Below are 20,893 nucleotides of genomic sequence, written 5' to 3' on the forward strand. Positions count from 1 at the left end.
GGGAGAGAGGGGGAGCTCTCTGATGTTTCATCTTACGAGGACACTAATCCTATTTGATCAGGGCTCCACCCTTATGGCTTCATTTATCCTTAAAAACTTCCTTAAAGGCCTCATCTTCTAATATAGCCACTCTGGAAGTTAGAACTTCAGCACATAAATTTTGGGAGGACACAAGCATTCAGTTCATAACTGCTCTAAAAATGATTGACTGGCTTTCAAACCCTACTCTGTTATAAACTAGCTGTGTGACTTTGAAGAAGTTCCTTTAACTTTTCTAAGCATCCGTTTCTTTATGGTAAAACTGGGGGCAATAAGAGTATCTATCTCAGGGCATTGTAAGAATCAAATAAGATAATGTATATGGTGGGCATTGGGAAGGGTCCAGTATATAGATGTTTGCTAATTGTTAAGATCATTATTAGAATCCTCTAAATTCTGAGAATGAGTTTCCTCTAAGGTAGTCCTAGGAGTCCAGTCCAGTCCGGAGTTCCAGGACTAAAGCAGGCTTCTGTGAATGGGATCCCCCAACCAGAGAGGCTGCAGGACTCCCCAGATTTGCAGGTACCCAACCTCTTCAGAGCCTGGTTAGCCTTCAGGGATTTCCAACAAAGAAGTGGAAAATGATAAGGTGAGTCATGGTGGCAGCCCAAGTGTTCTAGAGAAGGATTCAGGTACAGCTGTTAGGAGCAGGTCTTTTTTTCATCTCCTCACATAGAGGATGGCAGAGGGAGGGACTGAGCCCACTGGACATTAGTGAAGCATCAAGTTGGATTCTTTCTGGCTTCTTTGTAGCTTAAAAAACCTTCTTAACACAACTTTTTAGATTTTAAAAGGTAATACAAGTTTAATGTATAAAATTTGAAAAATATAAAAAACTGTCAAGAACATAAAAATCATCTGAAACTCTTCTACCCAGAGTAACTCTGATAACCTTCCCTGTAAGTCCCAGACCCTGGAGTTGTATGAGCTCTGATGGGTTAGCTGTTATTTCAAAACGTCTGTTTCCTTCTCTTAAAATAGGGCTAATACCTCCCGCCTTGTTCTTACTTCTTGGGGCTGCTGTGTGAATTAAATTCCAGGCACAGGGTGTTAGCTTACTAAGAGCCTTGTTACTACTGTTACTATTGAAGAAGACGCCCTTGGCTTATGATGATTCCAGCATCACAGCTCAGACAAGAAACCCCGGTAAATCATTATCACATCACTCTTCCAGGGTCTCCACCCTCCAGGTGTGTGCCATGAGTATGTGCTGTGGATTAATAAGCAAATCAATATTCTCATTTACCATGCTGACATAATGACTGGGCAGCAATTTCCCAGCATAAATTTCTTAAATTTCATAACTTACTTAAAGTTCTTTTTAAAGGTGAGGATTATATATTTGCACAGAGGATTGTATGTGTCTTATCACCATTATTTCTCGCTGAGAACTTGCATCTCTCCTTTTGTGGTCACTTCTGGCCTTGGAAGAAAGAGATTGCATCTCTGAAGGCTTTCTGGGCTTCCTTCGGCCAGAAAGGTTTTGTCCATCACCTAAGAACCAAATTCATTTCCTGATTATTGTGTATTAAATTAAAATTCCAGTTTTTAGATTTTAGGACAAAAGTTCTCCTGACGTATGTCAGCTTTATTCCAGCTTCAGACAACAGGCTTGTTGTGACAGTCCCGGTCTCCCCTCTGGCCCCTCTGGCCTCCCCGATTCCTCCCCACTCTCTCTACCCAGTTCCTTCCACACTAGGGGAGGGATCCCTTCTCCCCAAAGGTCAGAAGGATGCCTGGCAGGGGCCAGATGTTCATGGGAAACAATGTAAGGAAAGGAGGCTTACTCCCAGCCACCTGTCTTATTTCCCAGCATCTCCTAGCAGCAGACCCCAGTGGACCAGCCTCTCCTAACAGCAGAAGGACCTGACAGTCTAAGCTGAATTCAGACTGTAAACTTTCTTGGTGTGGAGATTCCATGCACTCCAGCCTGGTCAATTTGACAAAAAAACAAAACAAACAAAAAACAACTGCCTAGCCAAGTGAGTTCAGGAGAGCAGGCTAAGCTCTCCAACTAGCTGACTTATTCCCTTGCAAGAGTTATTCCTTCAGCAGATTGTAAGACCTTTTCATCCTGGGACACAGGCTTCCTGTACCTTGGCTGCTGGCAAGCAAAATAAAATGATGAGGATGAGAGATAGTGTGTTGCTTTCTTTGCTCTGTTCACAGTGATGTGCTGCATTGGAAGAGGGATCAAAGTTGAGCATTATCCTATATACAGAGTTGCCAAATGTCCCAGACAACAAACGTGGAATTGGCCTACTGCTTTAAACCATTTGATTGTTGGGTGCACAAGTATCAATAGAGGCGGCCATTCATTCTTTTCTTTTTTTTTTCCGCAGTTTGAATTTCCTGTACTGGATGCTGGGGGTGAGGATTGGGCAGATACAGTGCTCACTGCTATGCCTTTGACTTTGAGGACTTAGTGCAGAGGTGGAGACAGATTCCAGTGCCATGAAGTCAGTGAAGGTACTGAGGGAGTCAGGGACAGCTTCTTAGAAGAGGGGACAATTGATTGGATCCTTAAGAATAAGTTTACTGAGTAAAAATGTCGGCTTTCTTTGAGCCCACAATGACGTTGCAGTGTCACTGTGGGAGGGAGGTATATCTCCCTCTGCTTGGTCAGATTTATATTTTCTAAATCTAAATGAAAATAGTTTCTATTCAGATACCGAATAGTCAAGAGAGTTGCCCAAATCAACCTGAGACATGTGTATCAATTAGGGGAGAATCGACACCTTTTCTATGTTAAGCCTTCCAATCCATGAACATAGAATGTCTCTCCACTTATTTAGATCTTTGATTTCTTTCACCAGCATTTTGTACTTTTCAGCATACAAATCCTATATGCATTCTTAGATTTGTGCCTAAGTATTTCAATTTTCTTGAGCATCTATGTGTTCATTGCTAGTATATAGAAAAACAATAGCTTTTTCTATGTTGATCTTATACCTTGTGACCTTGCTGAATTCACTTATTTGTTCTAGTAGATTTTTTTGTAGATTCTTTGGGATTTTCTGCATAGCCCCTATCACGTCACCTGCAAATAAGAACAACTTTTTAATTTTTCAATTGCTGTGTCTTTCATCTCATTTTCTTTTGTCATATTGCTAGCTAGGACTTTCTCTATTGAATAATAGTGGTAAGAGTAGACATCCTTGGCTTATTCCCAGTTTAGCAGGGAAAATGTTCAGTCTTTCGTCATTAATTCTGATTTTAGCTACAGGTTTTTTGTTGATGTTCTTTATCAACTTGAGGAAGTTAACGTCTATTCCTACTTTCCTGAGAGTCTTCATCATGAATCGGTGTTGTATTTTGTCAAGTGCTTTTTCTGTATCAACTGATATGATTGTGTGATTTTTCTTCTTTAGCCTGTTAATATGGTGGATTACACTGATTGATTTTCAAAAATTGAGCAAGATTTGTATCCCTGGAGGTAATCCCATTTACATGGGTGGGATTTTTGAATTCTTTTACATATTGCTAAATTCTGTTTGCTGAGGTTTGTTAGAAATTTTTGTATCTACATTCATGAGGAGTATCACTTTAGAGGTGTTTTTTTTTTTTTTTTTTGGTACTGTCTTTGTCTATCTTTGGTATCAGGGTAATACTGACTTCATAAAATGACTTGGGAAGGTTTCCTTCTCTATTTTCTGGAAGGGATTAGTGTTAATTCTTTAAGTGTATGGTAGAGGTTTGTGGCTTTTGAAAAACGGATTCTGGGGGCACAGCCTGAACCAAATAAAGCTGAGTCTTCAGTGGTGGAGCTTGAGCATGGATGCTTTCAAAAGCTCCTCGGATGAGTTTATCAATATGCAGTCAGCTAGGGAGCTTCAGTGTGGTAGTGGGCTTCTTAACGCAAACACAGGAGGGTGAACTGCAGCAGAATCCATCTGAAGAATGGCATGAATCAAACAGCTGTGAGACTTGGAGAATTTGGCCCTCTGAGACACGCCCCGGGAGCCTCCAATATCTCCAGGACCATATATGGTTTAGTGGGGACATTCCTCATGTAAGACCTCTGGGTTTGACTTGGCTAGTTAGTAGCCATAAATTCCTTAATAGCAATTTCAGTTTTCTCATCTGTGAAGTGCCACTTCTTGGACTGTTGTAGTAATAAAATGAGAACCCAGGTCTCCCACATTGCAGGTGGATTCTTTACAGTCTGAGCCTCCAGGGAAGCCCAAAATGAGAAGAGAGATATGAAAATTCTTTACAATCCCCACAACATCTTGAGAAGCTGAAAACTGATGTTTCTCTGGGTTCTAGCTTCACCTTAATTGCTGCAGTGTCATGATTCCCAAGTAATCCTGCTGTGAGGTTAGCGGGAGGCCTGTGACCCCAGCTGGCTGTAGGACCAGTGTTCTCAGGCTATGGAGAAACTTCTTCCCCATCCCTGCTCCCTCAACTCTGCCCATTTATTTTGGGCTCTCACAGGAAGGGGTGGGACCTTGATGACCATGAAAAGGGACTTTGACTTTGACCAATGCCCCCCTCTCACCTTTCACAGGAACATGCTTGCCAATTCAGCCAGCGTGCGGATTCTCATCAAGGGAGGCAAGGTTGTGAACGATGACTGCACCCACGAGGCTGATGTCTACATCGAGAATGGCATCATCCAGCAAGTGGGCCGTGAACTCATGATCCCTGGAGGGGCCAAAGTGATTGATGCCACAGGGAAACTGGTGATCCCTGGAGGCATTGACACCAGCACCCACTTCCACCAGACCTTCATGAATGCCACGTGCGTGGATGACTTCTACCATGGGACCAAGGTAATAATGCTTCTGGGTGCTGAAGGTGCTTCCTCAGTGGCTTCCTCTGTTTCTGGGCCTGCTCTAGGCTGGACCCTGATGAACAGGGTGCTCCCACTGTATTGCTCAAAGAAGAAATTTGGCCTTGAAAAGGGCCACTGTGCAACTAAAACAGGAAATTTTGGGCTAAATGTCATAGATTTCCATGATTATGGGAAAAGGAGGCATTTAGGCCCATTTTGCCAATCACATCACTTAAGTGAGGTACCGAGGCCAGGAACTGATTTTATTTTTATGTTCTTATGTCATGTAGTGCCGATCTAGAGGAAGAGGAGGATTAGCTGGTGTTTGTTATTACGCATGTATGGTGAGGGAGGTGGAGGGGGTTGGTCTAATGGACCCCTTTATGTATGATAAGCTAAGTTAATTTCCCCCAAGTTGTGAAAAATAGATATGCTTCTTCTAGATGATTTTAATGGTAGAAATTATGAAACAGACATAGTTAGCTATCTTCGATTATCTTTCCTAGCTTGTTATTTTTTAAAAACAGCTTGAAAACCACTGGTGGTGGGCCCTCTTTCCAGAGTGAATTATCATGGACAATATTTAAGAATTACTGAGCTGGGCTTGAGCTGCTTCCATGCAAAATACAAAAATTCAGACCTGTGAAACAAACAAATCAGGACGAAATTACATTTTCTCAAAAGCATCACAAATAGGTTTTTTTCACCATTTGTCTGTGCTCCAAAATCCTGTCATTGCTGTCATCTCTGCATTGTAATTATCTGTCACATGCAGGCTTCTTTCTGAAGCTCAGACTATGGGCTCCTTAAGGGCAAGGCCTGACCGTATTCTTCTGTGTTTCTAGAGCCTGACCCTGACCTAGAATTAGAGTAGCTGACCAGTAAATGTTTGTTGAATGAATAAGTGATTGATATTTATCCATGTGGGTCTCTACATCCAACTATGCATCAGATTCATCTATGAAGATTTTTTTCAAATGCAGAATTGAATCAGAATCTCAAGGGCCAGAAGTCCCTCGCCTCAGCAGCAGCCCTTTGTACAATCTGATCTATAAAGGACTTAGCCTCTAATGTTCCCTGGATAAAAGGAGTCCACTGGCCACTGGCTCAGTGGCTACAGTCTTATGTCCTACTTTGGCCCACTGCTGCAAATCCCCAGTGGCCCTGTACCCTAAAATCTCGCCTCTGTTCTCTCTGGGGTCCTCAGGGAGCCCCTCTCCCATGCTCGGTGCTCTCTCTGGGATCCATATTCCTGGGGGCTTCAGTGCTCCTCCTGCTGGTGCTCCCCAAACCCACCCTGAAGAGCCAGGTTGGGGCAGGCCTTGGAGTGGCCTTGGAGTTGCAACATTACAGGCTAGCCCACCTCAAGCAAGTGGCCCTGAAGATCTCCCTGAGGATATGCCTCGTTCCCAGTCCGGGAGCAGCAGATCAGACCCCTGAAGGCTGAGCTGTGAGGAGTCACAGTGGCCATAGCCCAGCCTGTGCTGAGGCGAGGATGATATCCCAGGCCACAGCTGCCCACTGGAGCCAAGCCCAGGGAAGAGAAGTGTTTTGTGAACCCTCCCTAGTTTCTTCTCTGAGAATAACTCTGGGGCCATGCAGGTGATGCCTCAGTCATGAAATGGGGATCCCCATCCTCATACAAACTAGCAGGGTCCTCACAAGGGGACCCAGGTGGCAGACAGGGCCTTTCTGAAGTGAGTGAGCACTTTCAGCTCACCATGTCGATGCACTTGAGCCCTGCCAGGCCAGGCCTGCTTTGTTTGTGGTTAATTTTTAAATGTTTTTTAAGTTTTTTTTCCTGCACTGAGTCTTTGTTGCTGTGTGCAGGCTCTCTCTGTTTCAGCTAGTGGGGGCTGCTCTCTAGTGTGGTGCCCAGGCTTCTCATTGCGGTGGCTTCTCTTGCTGTGGAGCATGGGCTCCAGGTGCACAGCCTTCAGCAGTTACGGCACGTGGGCTCAGTAGCTGTGGTGCCTGGGCTTAGCTGCCCTGCAGCGTGTGGAATCCTCCCGGACCAGGGATCGAACTCATATCCCCTGCATTGGCAGGCAGGTTCTTAACCACTGGACCACCAGAAAGCCCTCTGGTTATTTTTATTGAAGTATAGCAGACATATAGAGAAGTGCACAGATTCTAAATACAAAAAATTGTCACAACTGAACACACCCTGGTAACCAGCACCCAAATCAAGAAACCAAACATTGCCAGCACCCAGAATCCCCCTTGTATCCCCTCCCCAGTCACTACTCCTCACCAAGGAGAACCACTATCCTGACTTCTAATACCATAGTCTTTTTGTCTTGTAAATAACGGCTTAATTGAGATACACAAGCCGTACAATTCACCTATTTAAAGTGCAGATGTCAGTGGTTTTCTGTATATTCACCATAGGTTGCTTTTGACTGTGCTTTATGTAAATGAACTCAGGCCGTCTGTCCCCTCGTGTTGGCTTCCTTTGCTCAGTATTATTTTTGTGAAATTCACCCATGTTGTGGCACATCATACTTACTCCACTTTCGTTGCTTACTAGTGTTCCACTGTACAAAAGCCCATGTAGTACCCAGCCATTCCACCATCAACAAGGTCATTAGTTTGGGGCTATTACAAATGCTGCAGCTGTGAATGTTGTGTACATATCATTTAGCAAACGTGTGTACATTTCTGCTGGGCATGTTCCTGGGGGTTGAGAGTGCCCGGTCATAGAAGACACACATGTTTAGCTTTAGAACGTGCTGCCAAATCACTTTCCAATCTGGTTGTAACAACTGATACTCCCAGCAGGATTCTAAGAGAGGCCCCAGTACTTATCATCAGTACAACTGATTACCACACCAATCCATGCTACGGTCTATATTGCAGTGTGTACCAAAAATTGTGTGCAGGGTGCCACCTTGCTCCAAAACTGCAGCTTGCTGGTTACTGTCCCCCCTCCCCCTCCTTGAGAAATCTTTATTCCAGAGTCAGATGCCATGCTGTCACTGTGCTGCCTACCAGCCTCTGGGAGGGCAGGCTGGCCTTCTTTGTCTTCTTTTCCTCATTGTCATCTGCCAGGGCCTCATTAGCCAGGAGTGACGAGTTTTCCTCTGAGAGCCTGCAGCTCTTTATGGCCGGTGAAGACCTTTGCACGTGCATCCTTGCACAAGGCGGTGGGTAACTTTTGATCTTTTCCAAGCTTCTCATCCATGGAAGCAGCTACCTCTGGAAAAACATATAAAAGCCCCTGTGTGATTTAAAGGTCCTGCTTCTCCCAGTTCCTGCAGGTTCAGGCACCCCCAATGCATGCCAGGTGCTAGATATAGGAAATGTAAGGCCCGTAGACCCCCAGCCAGTCTGACTGCTTGTGTCTCCTAAACTGGGCCTTTGTTATAACCACCCCCTAAGCAAGGTCAGAATTTTTGCATGTTTCTCCTTGTGCCCCAGCTCGTATTAAGTGTCTGTTCCATAAACACAGCCCCTGACCCAATCCTCCCCAGACCCCTCCAGGAGACCCTGCCCAGAGTCCTTCCTTAGACATTCCAGCTTCCTAAGACTGGCTTCCTGCCCTGGTCCTCACTCCCCTCCACTCTTGGATTGCTCCTTCCTTTTGGTACACCTGCAGCTGGATTTTTTGGCTTCCTCTTACCTCTAATTCCTGACAGTCTCCTAGGGCAAGAAATGCTCTCAGAGGCAGTGCTGATCTCCGGGATGTGTGGGTTTAATTATTCATACAGCCTGTGGCACTCAAGCCAAGCCTGTGCACCCAGGTAGATCATCGCTGACCTACTTCGTACCTTCTAAGAGAGGTAGCAGTTGATTCGCTGTAAGCAGCTGGGTTTATAATAGAATAATAACCCCAAGGAAAAGCTCTCTTGTGTGATTAGCCTATGGAGAAAGAGAGATCAAGTTGCACCTTTTTGTTCTTGTCTGACAGATCTGCAGGGCCTTGAACTCTGCACCCCCTGAGCTATTGCATGCTTGTCAATTTGGTGGCAGCAGCCAGGGCTGGGAAAACAAAACAGTTGAAAGGCTGGCTTTTCTGCGAGCATCTGGGACTCCATTGTACTAGGTCTAAAGGGATTTCTCTAGCACTTCTTTAACAAATGCTTTGCCCGCCTCTGCTTCTGTTAGAGGCTGTGGCAGGCTCTGCCTGGCTCCCCGGCCTCTGCCCTCCCTTGCTCACAGCCGGTCACTTGATCCTCTTGATCCTCCTGTCTGCCTCCTCCACACCCTCCCAACCTGCAGGCCCTGCCCTCTCAGAGGCCCAGGACCCCCTGCTTGTTAAAAATGTCCCCATTGAAGAAGGAGGTTATCTCCTTGGGGAACCCGGGACAGGAGGGGAGGGAGGAGAGCCAGTGACACCAATTGTGTTAACAAAGGTGTAGGATTTCACTTGGGTCATGGGGGTCTTTTATTATTATTCTGCTTAGCCTACTTATACATTATATTTACTCTTTTGTGTGAATCTAATATTACATAAGAAGAGTGTTAATGCAGGCCGTTGGGCTCCACCCCACCAGTGGCTCTCCATGGTCCAGTGGGAGTATCAGAACAGGCCCAGCCCCTTCACTGAGATGGTGATAAAGAGGGCAGCCATGGACAATGGGAAAAAGCTTCCTGGATGCCTTTTCTGCCTCCCACTCCTCCAAAGATATATTAAGAACCACTGTCCAGGCCAATGGTTTTCAACCTTTGGAAGCAAATTACAGTAAAACTACTCAGGGAATTTTTTAAAAATATACGTCCAGGCCCCTCCCCTCTGCTGCCCCCCACCCTCCACCCCAGACTAATGAAATCAATGTCTTTGGGTCTGCCTCTCCTCCATCAGTATGTTTTTTGAAGCATTCTTGATGATTCTAACACTAGCATGTGGATTATTAAGGAACTTTCTCAGCTGTTTTGAATGGCATGTTGTCCTGGCTATTAACCCTGTTGCCCATCTAACCCTCATCTTATGTGTCAGGCTGATATCTGAATCACCATGGAAAGCTTGGGCGTGCCTCGCCTCACCCTTTCCAGTATTATTTATTTGTTTCTCTCCTTCTAGTTACATTATAGGTCCCATGATTAGGCTCCCAAACCCTAGCCTGGGGCCTAGAACCCCTGTACTTGCTAAGTGTTGCTTGTGCTGTGTTCTGCCCTCCTGTCTGTACCCCAGGAGGCAGCACCGGTGAGCTGGGAGCTGGCCGTGGTCAAGTATTGTCACTGTAAGTCCAGCTGGGCCTGTCCCTTTTCTTTGAGGACCCAGAATCTCCCTCTTGTCTGTGCCAGAGCCATCTGGTCACAGAGACTGCCTCCCACGAACTCAAAATCTGCAGCAGCAGGATATCTATTCTTGTAGTCAAACCACAAGGGGAGCCAAGTCCTAACTGGATGAGTGCTTGGCCAGCATGGACTCAGCCTAGCGGATGCTCAGTGGCACAGGCTAGATTGGCCTCTCTCGTCCCGCCCCCAGTGGAGGGTCCTGACCATCTCCCCTTCTCCCACTGCAGAGGACTAAACCTGTCAGAGTCCTGAGATACGACACACTAGGACATAAATAAATTCCCTTTGGTGTCCAGGCTGCCAACATTCTTACCAAGCAGCCCATTTATCCATTGGGCAGATTGTTTTTACTATTATGCCATTGAAGCTTGCTCCTTTGGAATTAAACCTTTAAATGCTGCTCACTTCCTTTCTTCTTGACTCTAGTATTCTGTCCATTTCTGTTTAATTCTAGCTAAAATGTCTTTCCAGTCTTTTAGCTTTGCAGTAATACTTCCTGCTTATTGAGATCCAGACTCATACGGTCTTGCTTATTAATTGATGTTCTCAAGTTCACTTCATTCCTCTAAAAAGCTGGAGAGACCTTAGAAATCTATCTTAGAAATCTTAGAAGTCTCCCACCCTGCTATTGTAGGGAGAGAGAGTGAAGGAGTTGCCCCAAGTCCCAGATGTAGTTGGACCAGAATGTAAGTTTCTTAGTGTGAGGCCCTTTTACCCTATCAATCAGGGGCTCCCCAAACCCCAGATCTAGTCAGTCACCCCTTTCAGACAGCCTAGGACCTCTCTGTGGGCTGCATGCAAATAGTTAACTCGACAGTGTATGGCTCCAAACTTGCCTGGACCAGATAAATGCATCACAGAACTGATGCATCAGGCAGACGGTGGAGTAAGATTTCTGCCTCTCTGAGATGGCTTTATTAACACGCCACTGTCCCTAGAGGAGTAACACTGATGCCAATGCCTTAGAGCTGACTGTTTTTACCATCTGCAAACAGTCGTTGTGAGGATTAAACAAGATGATGCGTGAAAAACACCTCACCCAGTCTCTGGCACAGAGGACATGCACGATCAGTGTCAGTCCCCAGGCTGTGACTACCTGCTTCTGCCCTAGGCCTGGCCTTGGCTCTCTCTGGTCTCTTGGGTTAGTTGATCCAGCCACTTGGGCTTTGCAGTGAGACTGTTCTACTGTCCGTGTAGTGTCCATGCTGCCTGTGTCCCCGGTTTAACCAACAGTGTCATGTCCTGCTCAAGAGCTTGCAGTGGCTCCCTGCTATCTAGTCTGAAATCCTGGATCTTCACCCTGGGTGGCTTCCCCATCTGACCTTCCTCTCCATTCAGTCCTCACTCCCAACATGTGCCTATTCACCAGGAAAGGGGTTTTCTCAGCCCCCTCCCGTATGGACATCCCGTGCTCCCTGCTGCCACCCCTTCTCACCCATCCACAGAAGACCTTCACCGCCTACCAAGCTCATGTCACGTCTTTCCTCCAGCTAATTCAGCTCCAGGAATCCACTTTTTTCTTCCCAGCTGAAATATTGGGTTATTCTGGGGCTTTCTAATTGCTTCCCGTGTAATGTTTGTCTCTTAACTGATTTGAAAACTTTGAGGGGCAAAGACCACAATTTATATCTAACTTGTGACTCAACACAGACCCATTTAGCTTTAAACATAGAGTAGATGCTCAAGAAATAGATGAGTGGCAGTCGTGAGCACAGACTCAGATAGACACACCGGAGTCTGAGTTTGAATTTCAGCTCCATATTTACTGGCTGTGTGATTTGGACAAGTTAATCTCTCTGTGTCTCTGTTTCCTGGAAAGTGGAGATTATGATAATACTTTATGGATGTTACTACTGGTAAAAAATTTAAAATAGTACTTCATAGTTCCCTGGTGGTCCAGTGTTTAGGACTCAGCGCTTTCACTGCAATGGCCTGTATTCAGTCCATGGTCGGGGAACTGAGATCCCACAAGCTGCCTGGCCAAAAATAAAAAATGAACAGAATAAAAAATATATTTAAAAGATAGTACTTGGTGCTTACTAAGCACTGTATGCTGCTGCTAAGTCACTTCAGTCATGTCCGACTCTGTGCAACCTCATAGACAGCAGCCCACCAGGCTCCCCCGTCCCTGGGGTTCTCCAAGCAAGAACACTGGAGTGGGTTGCCATTTCCTTCTCCAGTGCATGAAAGTGAAAAGTGAAAGTGAAGTTGCTCAGTCATGTCCAACCCTCAGCAACCCCATGGACTGCAGCCCACCAGGCTCCTCCGTCCATCGGATTTTCCAGGCAAGAGTACTGGAGTGGGGCATATGACTGTTTGTTAAATAGATTCTGCCGATTGAGGACCAACCTCTGGAAAATCCATTTGTACAGTCTCCTCAGGAGCTGTTAGACATCAACTAGGAACCTAAGAAAAACTGGTTTCTATCTCTATAGTCAGGGTTGACTCTGTTGCACATTTCAAATGCAGCCTACATAGTACTGGTGATGACTTTCAGATCATTTTCTCTCTCCTTTCTTTCTCTTAGAAACAGAGACAGCTGGTCATAAACTCAGCAGGCAGCAGACGCTATTTAAAGATGTCCTGCTTCCAATCAGGTATCTCCTGTTAGGAAAATTAGCTGACAACGTTCATTCTAACATCTACATTAACCGGCAGGCCAACACGTAGGCCAGGTGACCCTTCTTAGAACAAATGTGGGAGAGGAGATCTATCGTTTCTTACACATTTTTACATCTAGTTGGGGAAGAAATCTCCTATGGTGACCAAGCAGCTCCTCAATTCCTAGAATAAGAGTGTTTGCAAAGAATTGATCTATACAGAGAGATTGTTGCTTTTTAAAACTTTTGGTTCAAGAAGAGATAAATGTATCCTTTGTAATTAAACCCACACATCTTGGAAACCTTTCATACCTCATACAGGTTCTGCTTTTATACTCTCGTCCTCTGGGGTTTAAAAAAAGATCAAGAAAAATACATCGTGTATTGTATGTATATTTTGGTGATGCTATAGTACATGAATGCTGTCTTTTTCTTCTTCCTTTTTTCTTAAAGCTTGCATATTTTTTAATATTTTAAGAAATATTTGAATATGGTCTTATAGAATGGTTCAAAAATCTCAGTGGGAAATACCTCTTCTCCCAACCCTCACTGAGGTTGCCTCCAATCTGAAGTTGCCATATGTCTATGTTGAAGGTCAGGTGCATGTCTTAGAAAAGTCCATTGGCAGGTAGAAATGTGTGTAGACACCACATTTTTCCCCCTGGTTGTTTCTGCCTCATTTTCCCCTAGGCCTATCCCTGCCACCAATACATTTTTCTCTCCTTCAGATCCTTTTTTTATTTCTTGTTAATTAAAAATTAGGAGCTATAAGATCCCTAATTAGTGACTATATGAGGATAAAGCTGTAGGCCAACTATAGTTAAGAACTTTCTCACTTACCAATGTTTATCTCTTACACTATACACACATTCACACATTTAGACACTCTCACATACTCTCACACGGTATCACACTCAAACACTCACTCTCATATACACACATATGAACTCACTCGTACACACTTTTAGAGTTGGAAGTGCCATTGCAGATTAGTGAATTTATCCTCTAATCTATAAATAACTTTCTGCTTTAGATTTAAACTCTCTACAGTGGTCTCAATATTTAAAAATAAAATTAAACTTGATATACATTGGTGAACTTTGTTCTTGGGAAGAGTACGTATAGAATGAGGAAGATCATGTTTGGGTAACCCAGGAAGCCACTTTAAAGAAAAAAAAAAGGAGACACAGATTCAATTCCCTAGCCAAGAAGATCCCATGTGCCGCAGGGCAACTAAGCGTACTGGCCACAGCTATTGAGCCTGTGCTCTAGGGCCTGGAAGCCATAACTGCCAAGCCCACGTGCTGCAACTACTGAAACCCGTGTGCCCTAGAGCCCGTGCTCCGCAACAAGAGAAGCCACCACAATGAGAAGCCCTCGCACCGCAACTAGAGAAAAGCCCACCCAGCAATGAATACCCAGCACAGCCATAAATAAATAAATAAAAATTTTAAAAAGAGAACTAATGGAGAATATACCTTGATTCCTTTCCCACTTAAAAAAACATCTGATAGACAAATTCTTTTTAAAAATTAAAAAAAAATTTTTTTTAAGTGTTTAACACTTTTTTCTCCAACAACTTGATTAAGGTATAGCTGACATATGGTAAGTCTCATTTGTGTTTTTGGCCATGCCTTGAGGCATGTGGGTCTTATTTCCCCAACCAGGGACAGAACCCATTCCCTCTGCATTGGAAGCTCAAAGTCTTAACCACTGGACCACCAGGGAAGTCCCCACACATTTTTTAAATGTATACTTTGATATGTTTTGACATATGTATATACTGTAAAGCCATCACTGCTGCTAAGTCACTACAGTCGTGTCCGACTCTGTGCGACCCCATAGACGGAAGCCCACCAGGCTCCCCTGTCCCTGGGATTCTCCAGGCAAGAACACTGGAGTGGGTTGCCATTTCTTTCTCCAATGCAGGAAAGAGAAAAGTGAAAGTGAAGTCGCTCAGTCGTGTCCGACTCTTAGCGACCCCATGGACTGCAGCCTATTAGGCTCTTCCGTCCATGGGATTTTCCAGGCAAGAGTACTGGAGTGGGGTGCCATTGCCTTCTCTGAAAGCCATCACTATTAATATAATAAACATATCCATCGCCCCCCAAAAGTTTCTTTGTGTCTCATAATCCTTTCCTGCTCCAAGTAACTATTGATCTGTTTTTTGTCACTATAGATTAATTTGCGTTTTTAATATTTATATATAAATGGAATACTACAGTATGTATTTCTTTTTGCTCTGGCTTCTTTGACTCAGCATTATGAAGTTTTTGGCTATTACAGGTAAAGCTACTGTGAATATCTGTATCCATATGTTTGTGTCTACATGTGCTTACTATTCCTTGTGTAATTACCTTGAAGTGGGATGCCTAGAATATATGGTCAGTATACATTTAGCTTTTTAAGAATTGCCAAACTGGTTTCCCAAGGGCTTGTGACATTTTCTGCTCCTTCCACATTTTGTCATCGCTTAGTTATGATCAGTCTTTCTCGTTTTAGCCATTCTAACAGATGTATCAGTCATAGTTCACTGTAGTTTTAAACTGCATTTCCCTACTGTTGGATGTCTCTACACATGCTTGTTTACCCTCTGTCTGTCTTTGGTGAAGCATTTGCATCTTTTCCCTATGTTTTGAGTCATTGGGTCTTTTTTTAATGAAATGTAAAGAATAGGTAAATTTTTTTTTTCTTTCTGAGCTTAGTTGCTCAGTCATGTCCAACTCTTTGTGACCCCATGGACACTAGCCCACCAGGCTCTTCTGTCCATGAGGGATTCTCCAGGGAAGAATACTTGAGTTGCCATTTCCTCCTCCAGGAGATCTTCCCAATTCAGGGGCTGAACCCAGGTCTCCCACATTGCAGGTGGATTCTTTACTGTCTAAGCTACCAGGGAAGCCCAAATATTTTATTCTTTCTAGTTTTATTGAAATATACTTGGTTTATATAAGCACTGTATGAGTTTAAGATGTATAGAATAATGATTTTATTTATATATGGCATTAAATGATTACCCCCAATAAGTTTAGTAAATGTCCATCATCCCATATGTTAATAAATACAAAATAAAAGAAAAAGAAGAAGTTTTTTTCCTTGTGATGAGAATTCTCAGGATTTACTCTCTTAACAGCTTTCACTTATAATATTCAGCAGTGTTAATTATATTTATCATGTTGTATATTACATCGATGGGCTCCCCAGGTGATGCAGTGGTAAAAAATCCACCTGCCAATGCAGGAGACACAAGAGATGTGAGTTGGATCCCTGGGTCAGGAAGATCCCCTGGAGGAGGAAATGGCAACCCACTCCAGTATTCTTGCCTGGGAAATCTCATGGACAGAGAAGCACGGAGGACTACAGTTCATGGGGTTGCAAAGAGTCGGACACCACTGAGTGACTGAGCACAAATATTTGCATAACATTACAACCCTAGTACTTATTTACCTTATAACTAAAAAATATGGAATGCTTCACAAGTCTGTGTGTCGTCCTTGTGTGGGGACCACAGTGAGCACTATGTGTCTTCTTTTTTTGTTTGTCTTTAATTAGAGGATAGTTGTTTTACAGATCGTTTCTGCCATACATTAACATGAATCAGCCATAGGTATACATATGACCCCTCCCTCTTGAACCACCACCAACCCACCTCCCACCTCATATTTGTCTTCTTTTTATTGGTTTGTCAGAGTTGTTTAAACATTCTAGCTACAAGTCGTTTGTTGGGTATATTTTTTGCAAATATCTTCTCTCAGGTGCTCCTCTTGATTTTCTTAACACTGCCATTGGAAGAGCAAAAGTTTTTCATTTTGAAGTCAGTTTATAGATTCTTTCTTTCATAGTTTGATTTTTGTGTTGTAATTGAGAAATTTTTTGCAAAATCCAAGGTCATTAAGATTTTCTTCTATGTTTTCTTTTGGAAGTTATATAACACTAGCTTTTACATTTAGGTCTGTGATTCATTTTAAGTTAGTTTTTAAATATGATATTCAGTTCGTCACATATGGCTATCCAATTTTTCCAGCATCATTTGTTGAAAAGATCATCCCATGTCAAAAATCAGTTGACCATACATGTGTGGGTCTATTTTAGCACTCTTTTTTCTATTCTTCCGATCTATTAATCTAGCTTTATACCAATATGACATATTATAGTTTTATAAGTCTTGAAAGCCAGTAGTACGTTTTCCAACTTGCCATTTATTATTATTGCTTCATTACTTTATTGCCCTTTATAATTATTATTATTACTAATATTTAAAGTCGGACATGACTGAGCGACTGAACTGAACTGAACAATTTATTTATATATTTATTTATTTGGCTGTGTCCGGTCTTCATCGTAGCACACAGGTTCCTCAAACTTCCTGTGGCATGTGGAATCTTTTTAGTTGCAGCAGTTGAACTGTTAGTTGGGGCCTGTCGGATCTATTTTCCCAACCAGCAACCAAACCCTCAGGTCTTCTGCATCGAGAATGCAGAGTCTTAGCCATTGGACCACCAGGGAAATCCCTGTCCTTCTTTTTCAAAGTTGTTTTGGCTATTCTATCTCCTTGGAAGCAAACTTTTTTAGTGCCGGCTGTAAACTAAAAATTTAAGAGAACTGTAAACTGAGTGCATTAACCAAGCACTTGATAAACATTTTCAGCCCTTAGCATGGTCCCTTTCTGTTAGCTAAAAGTAAAGAATTTTCTCTAAATTTTTCTAGTTATTTGGAGAGAAAAAAATCTGTGATGTGTGTGTGTGTGTGTGTGTGCTGAAAGAAACTTAATTGGGTGCTGGGGGTTCAGATGAGGTTCATAAGGATTTTGTCTTCTGTGGTACTTGGCTACATATTGATCTTGATATATTATCTTCACAAGATCCAGATTTTTTTGTACAATAAATTGTGATGATGTCATAGGGAAGAGTTTGCTCTGCTCCTTCTTGCTCCCTCTTTGTGCATTTAGAGTCAGCAGAGAAGAGACACAGACTAGATTAGGGGAAAACTTCCATGAGCTGAAATTCCATCCCTTTAGCTGTTGCCACTCTCAAGCTTTCCGTCTGTCAGGTTTCCGTTCTGTTTGGTACCCTTATTATCACCAGGCCTAGGCTGTACTCTTTCCTGGTGTGCTGCCCTGACTCTCACTTTGCCAGTCTTAAGAAGCTGCATTTTATTTTATTTTTTATTATTTTTTGGCTGCACTGTGCAGCCCGTGGGATCTTTGTTTCCCAATCAAGGTTAGAACCCACACCCCCTGCATTGGAAGCATGGAGTCTTAACCACTGGACCACCAGGGAAGTCTCCTGCCAGGCTTAAGATAACTAGAGCACATATTGGGGCAAGCAGTCAAGCTCTGAATCTCTAAGTCCCAGACTTAGAGGCCTGTCAAAGAGTCTATTTTTCCTGCTGTGTGGAAAATACAATGTTCAGAATGGAGCCTGTGGAGCCTCTGGTGGGTTCGGGGCTCCCAGACCCCCAGCTGGCACCTGGCAGTGCCTGGCTCTCTGTGGGACCTGCAGCTAGCTTCCAGCCCTGGCCCCTCCAGTAGGGCTGGTCTGAGCTGTCAGTTCAGCACTTCTGTATTCCTTACACCCTTTTCATCATCTTTTAAAGTCTCCCACAGGCAGGCCTTCTTTTCCTTCCTTTCCAGGTAGGGAAGCTGAGTCTCAGGGAGTGAAATACCATGCCAAGTTTTTAACAGGCATGGGCCTTGGTACCTCCCAGCCTTGACTCCGGCCCACATTCCCCAACATCAGTGACCAGGGTGGCCACTGGGCAGCCTCCCTCAGCAGTTTGACACTGTTATCACTGAAATTTGGGACCAAAATGAAGACTCGCCAACATTGGAGTAGATGAGGGAAGAAGAGCAAGTGGGGTTACATGTGGTTTATTTCTGTACTGATGATAAACCCCTCCTCTCTGGCATCTGTGGGCAACCTGGGCTTTTAATAAAGATGGTCATGCTCTGCTTGCCTGTAAACTTTCCACCTTTGAGTTTGGAAGGGGCTTTGCTAAGGAGGAGGATGACAAAAGGCGTCTCTGGGCTCTATTTTAGAACTGTTTTCTGAGGCCCCTTGCCTTCTCAGAAGCTGGCAGCCACTTTCTCTCTGCCACATAACTCCCTCTGAGAATCCTCTCCCGTCTCCATGGTAACTGCATGTCGGGAGACAGCCTGCTCTGTTCTGTGGCTTTGTATTAAACACAATGAATTTAAATCGGGTGCTCGGCAGTGAAGATAATCATTCTGGATTAGAGGGACGCCTGGAGCTCCTCGTTTCATAATTTTAGATGTTGGCACAATTCTCAGCTTTCGTCCTTGTAATTCAAGCCCAAGCCCCACCTACCCCTCTGTTTCTAAACTGCAGTTAGATCCAATTTCACTTGGGCTTTCCTCCATCCTTTGACAGAGGAATCTTGGAGCCCGGGAGCCCCGCAGTTATGCCAGGGCTATCCTGAGCCCTGGAAGGGGCGGTATCGTGTGAAAGAGACATGGGACTCCAGAGACAGATGGACACTCATTCCGTCTGGCTGCATGATTTCCTCTGAGCCCCATTTTTCTTATCTATAAAATGAAAAGAGTAAGCTCTACCCTACAGAATCATATATTTTTTTAAAATTTTTATTGTGATAAGATATATATATATATATATATATATATATATATATGGGGCTTCCCTGGTGGCACTAGTGATGAAGAATCTGCTTGCAGTGCAGGAGATGCAGAAGACTTTGTTGGATCCCTGGGTCAGAATATTCCTGCCTGGAGAATTCCATGGACAGAGGAGCCTGGCAGGTCACAGTTCATGAGGCCACAAAGAGTCGGTCTCGGCTAAGCGCACACACAAGATACATATAACATGAGATTTCTCATTTTAACCATTTTAAGTGTACATTTCAGTGACATTAAGTACATTCACAATGTTGTCACCACAATAATCCATCTCTAGAACTTTTCCATTGTTCCCAACTGAAACTCTGTCCTAAGTAAATACTAATTTCCATTCTCCCCACTCCTCCCAGCCCCTGGAAAACACCATTTTACTTTCTATCTCTATGAAGTTGATTACTCCAACTTTATAAAAGTGAGATCATACAGTTTTTGTCCATTTGTGAATGGCTTATTTCAGAGAGCATAATGTCCTCAAGATTGAACCATGTTGTAGCATGTGTCATGATTTCCTTCTTTTTTGAGGCTGGATAACATTCACTTCCACTTTATGTACATACCACATTTTGTTTATCCATTCATCTGTCGATCGACACGTGGTCGCTTCCGCATTTTGGCTATTATGAAAAATACTGCTACGAACATGGGTATACAGATATCTGAGTCCTTGCTTTCAATTATAGAGTCATTTTGAGGACCAAATAAGAGAATAAATATTAAGAACATTGCACAGAGCAGGCTGTCAGTAAATGTTCATTTCACTCCTGAAAGTGAGTTCAGCCCAGGTGCTACCTGCCACAAGGGTCCAATGGCTTCTGTGGGAGGGGGGTCACCTTGTGCTACTGGGCTGCTTCTGTGTGCCTGGGACATGTGAATCTGTTGAGCCTGGGGAATTAACACAATTCATTTCAGGGTTTAAAGGGCCTGTCTTACCTATGGAAACGTGTGTCGTTTCATGATGAAAACCATGCATGTTTTTACATTTCTCCCACCATTTGGTATTATTTCCGATTACAAAGTGAGAAAATGTTATGGCTGATGTATATAATTCCCTATTTCTGGTCTATTTTAAGTATAGCCTCTGGGAGACCCTGAATCTGCGGTGGGATTGCTCCAGGCTATGAGGCTCTGCCCTTAGTTGCTATTGGTTGGTACCAGATCTATTCTCCATGTTACCCAAGAGTATGAGATTTGGAGTAAAAATACCTAGATCCCAGTCTTGTTTCATCTCTCAAAAACTGAGATGGTGGAAACATCTGTCCAACCCAGTGTTTGTGAAGATTAGGTGAGGGCAGCCTTTGCTGTGCAAGTGACTCTCCTCATACACCTCTTGGGGGCGACATTGCAATCTTGGTCTGCATCCCTCCATGAGCGTTTCTCTGGGTCTAGTTTCTTCCAAAAGTTTCCATGGTGGGGATTACTCTCTTGCTGCCTGGGGTCCCTCCAGGGATGAGAATCCCAGAGCCGAGGAAGCATCTTTCTCTACCGGGTCCTCTGAAATTAGCCTTTCCAGACTCAGCCAGAGCTTCTGCCGCCAGCCCTGGAGAGGGCCAGCACCTCTTTGTCTTACAAAAGGAATTTGCAACAGAA

The 20,893-nt window shown here is 43.8% G+C and overlaps 1 protein-coding gene across 2 annotated transcripts in view; it reads left to right on the forward strand.

Moving 5' to 3' along the window:
- DPYSL5 (dihydropyrimidinase-like 5) overlaps positions 1-20,893 on the forward strand; it is an 89,504-nt gene that overhangs the window by 32,444 nt on the left and 36,167 nt on the right. For both annotated transcript variants that reach the window (XM_010840602.1, XM_010840603.1), the window contains exon 2: positions 4,550-4,814. In XM_010840602.1, the coding sequence (XP_010838904.1) occupies positions 4,554-4,814 (261 nt within the window). In that variant the 5' untranslated portion in view covers positions 4,550-4,553. The remainder of the gene's footprint in view (positions 1-4,549; positions 4,815-20,893) is intronic.

This window comes from Bison bison, unplaced genomic scaffold (assembly GCF_000754665.1).
Source record: "Bison bison bison isolate TAMUID 2011002044 unplaced genomic scaffold, Bison_UMD1.0 scf7180017864145, whole genome shotgun sequence".
Taxonomy (NCBI): domain Eukaryota; kingdom Metazoa; phylum Chordata; class Mammalia; order Artiodactyla; family Bovidae; genus Bison; species Bison bison.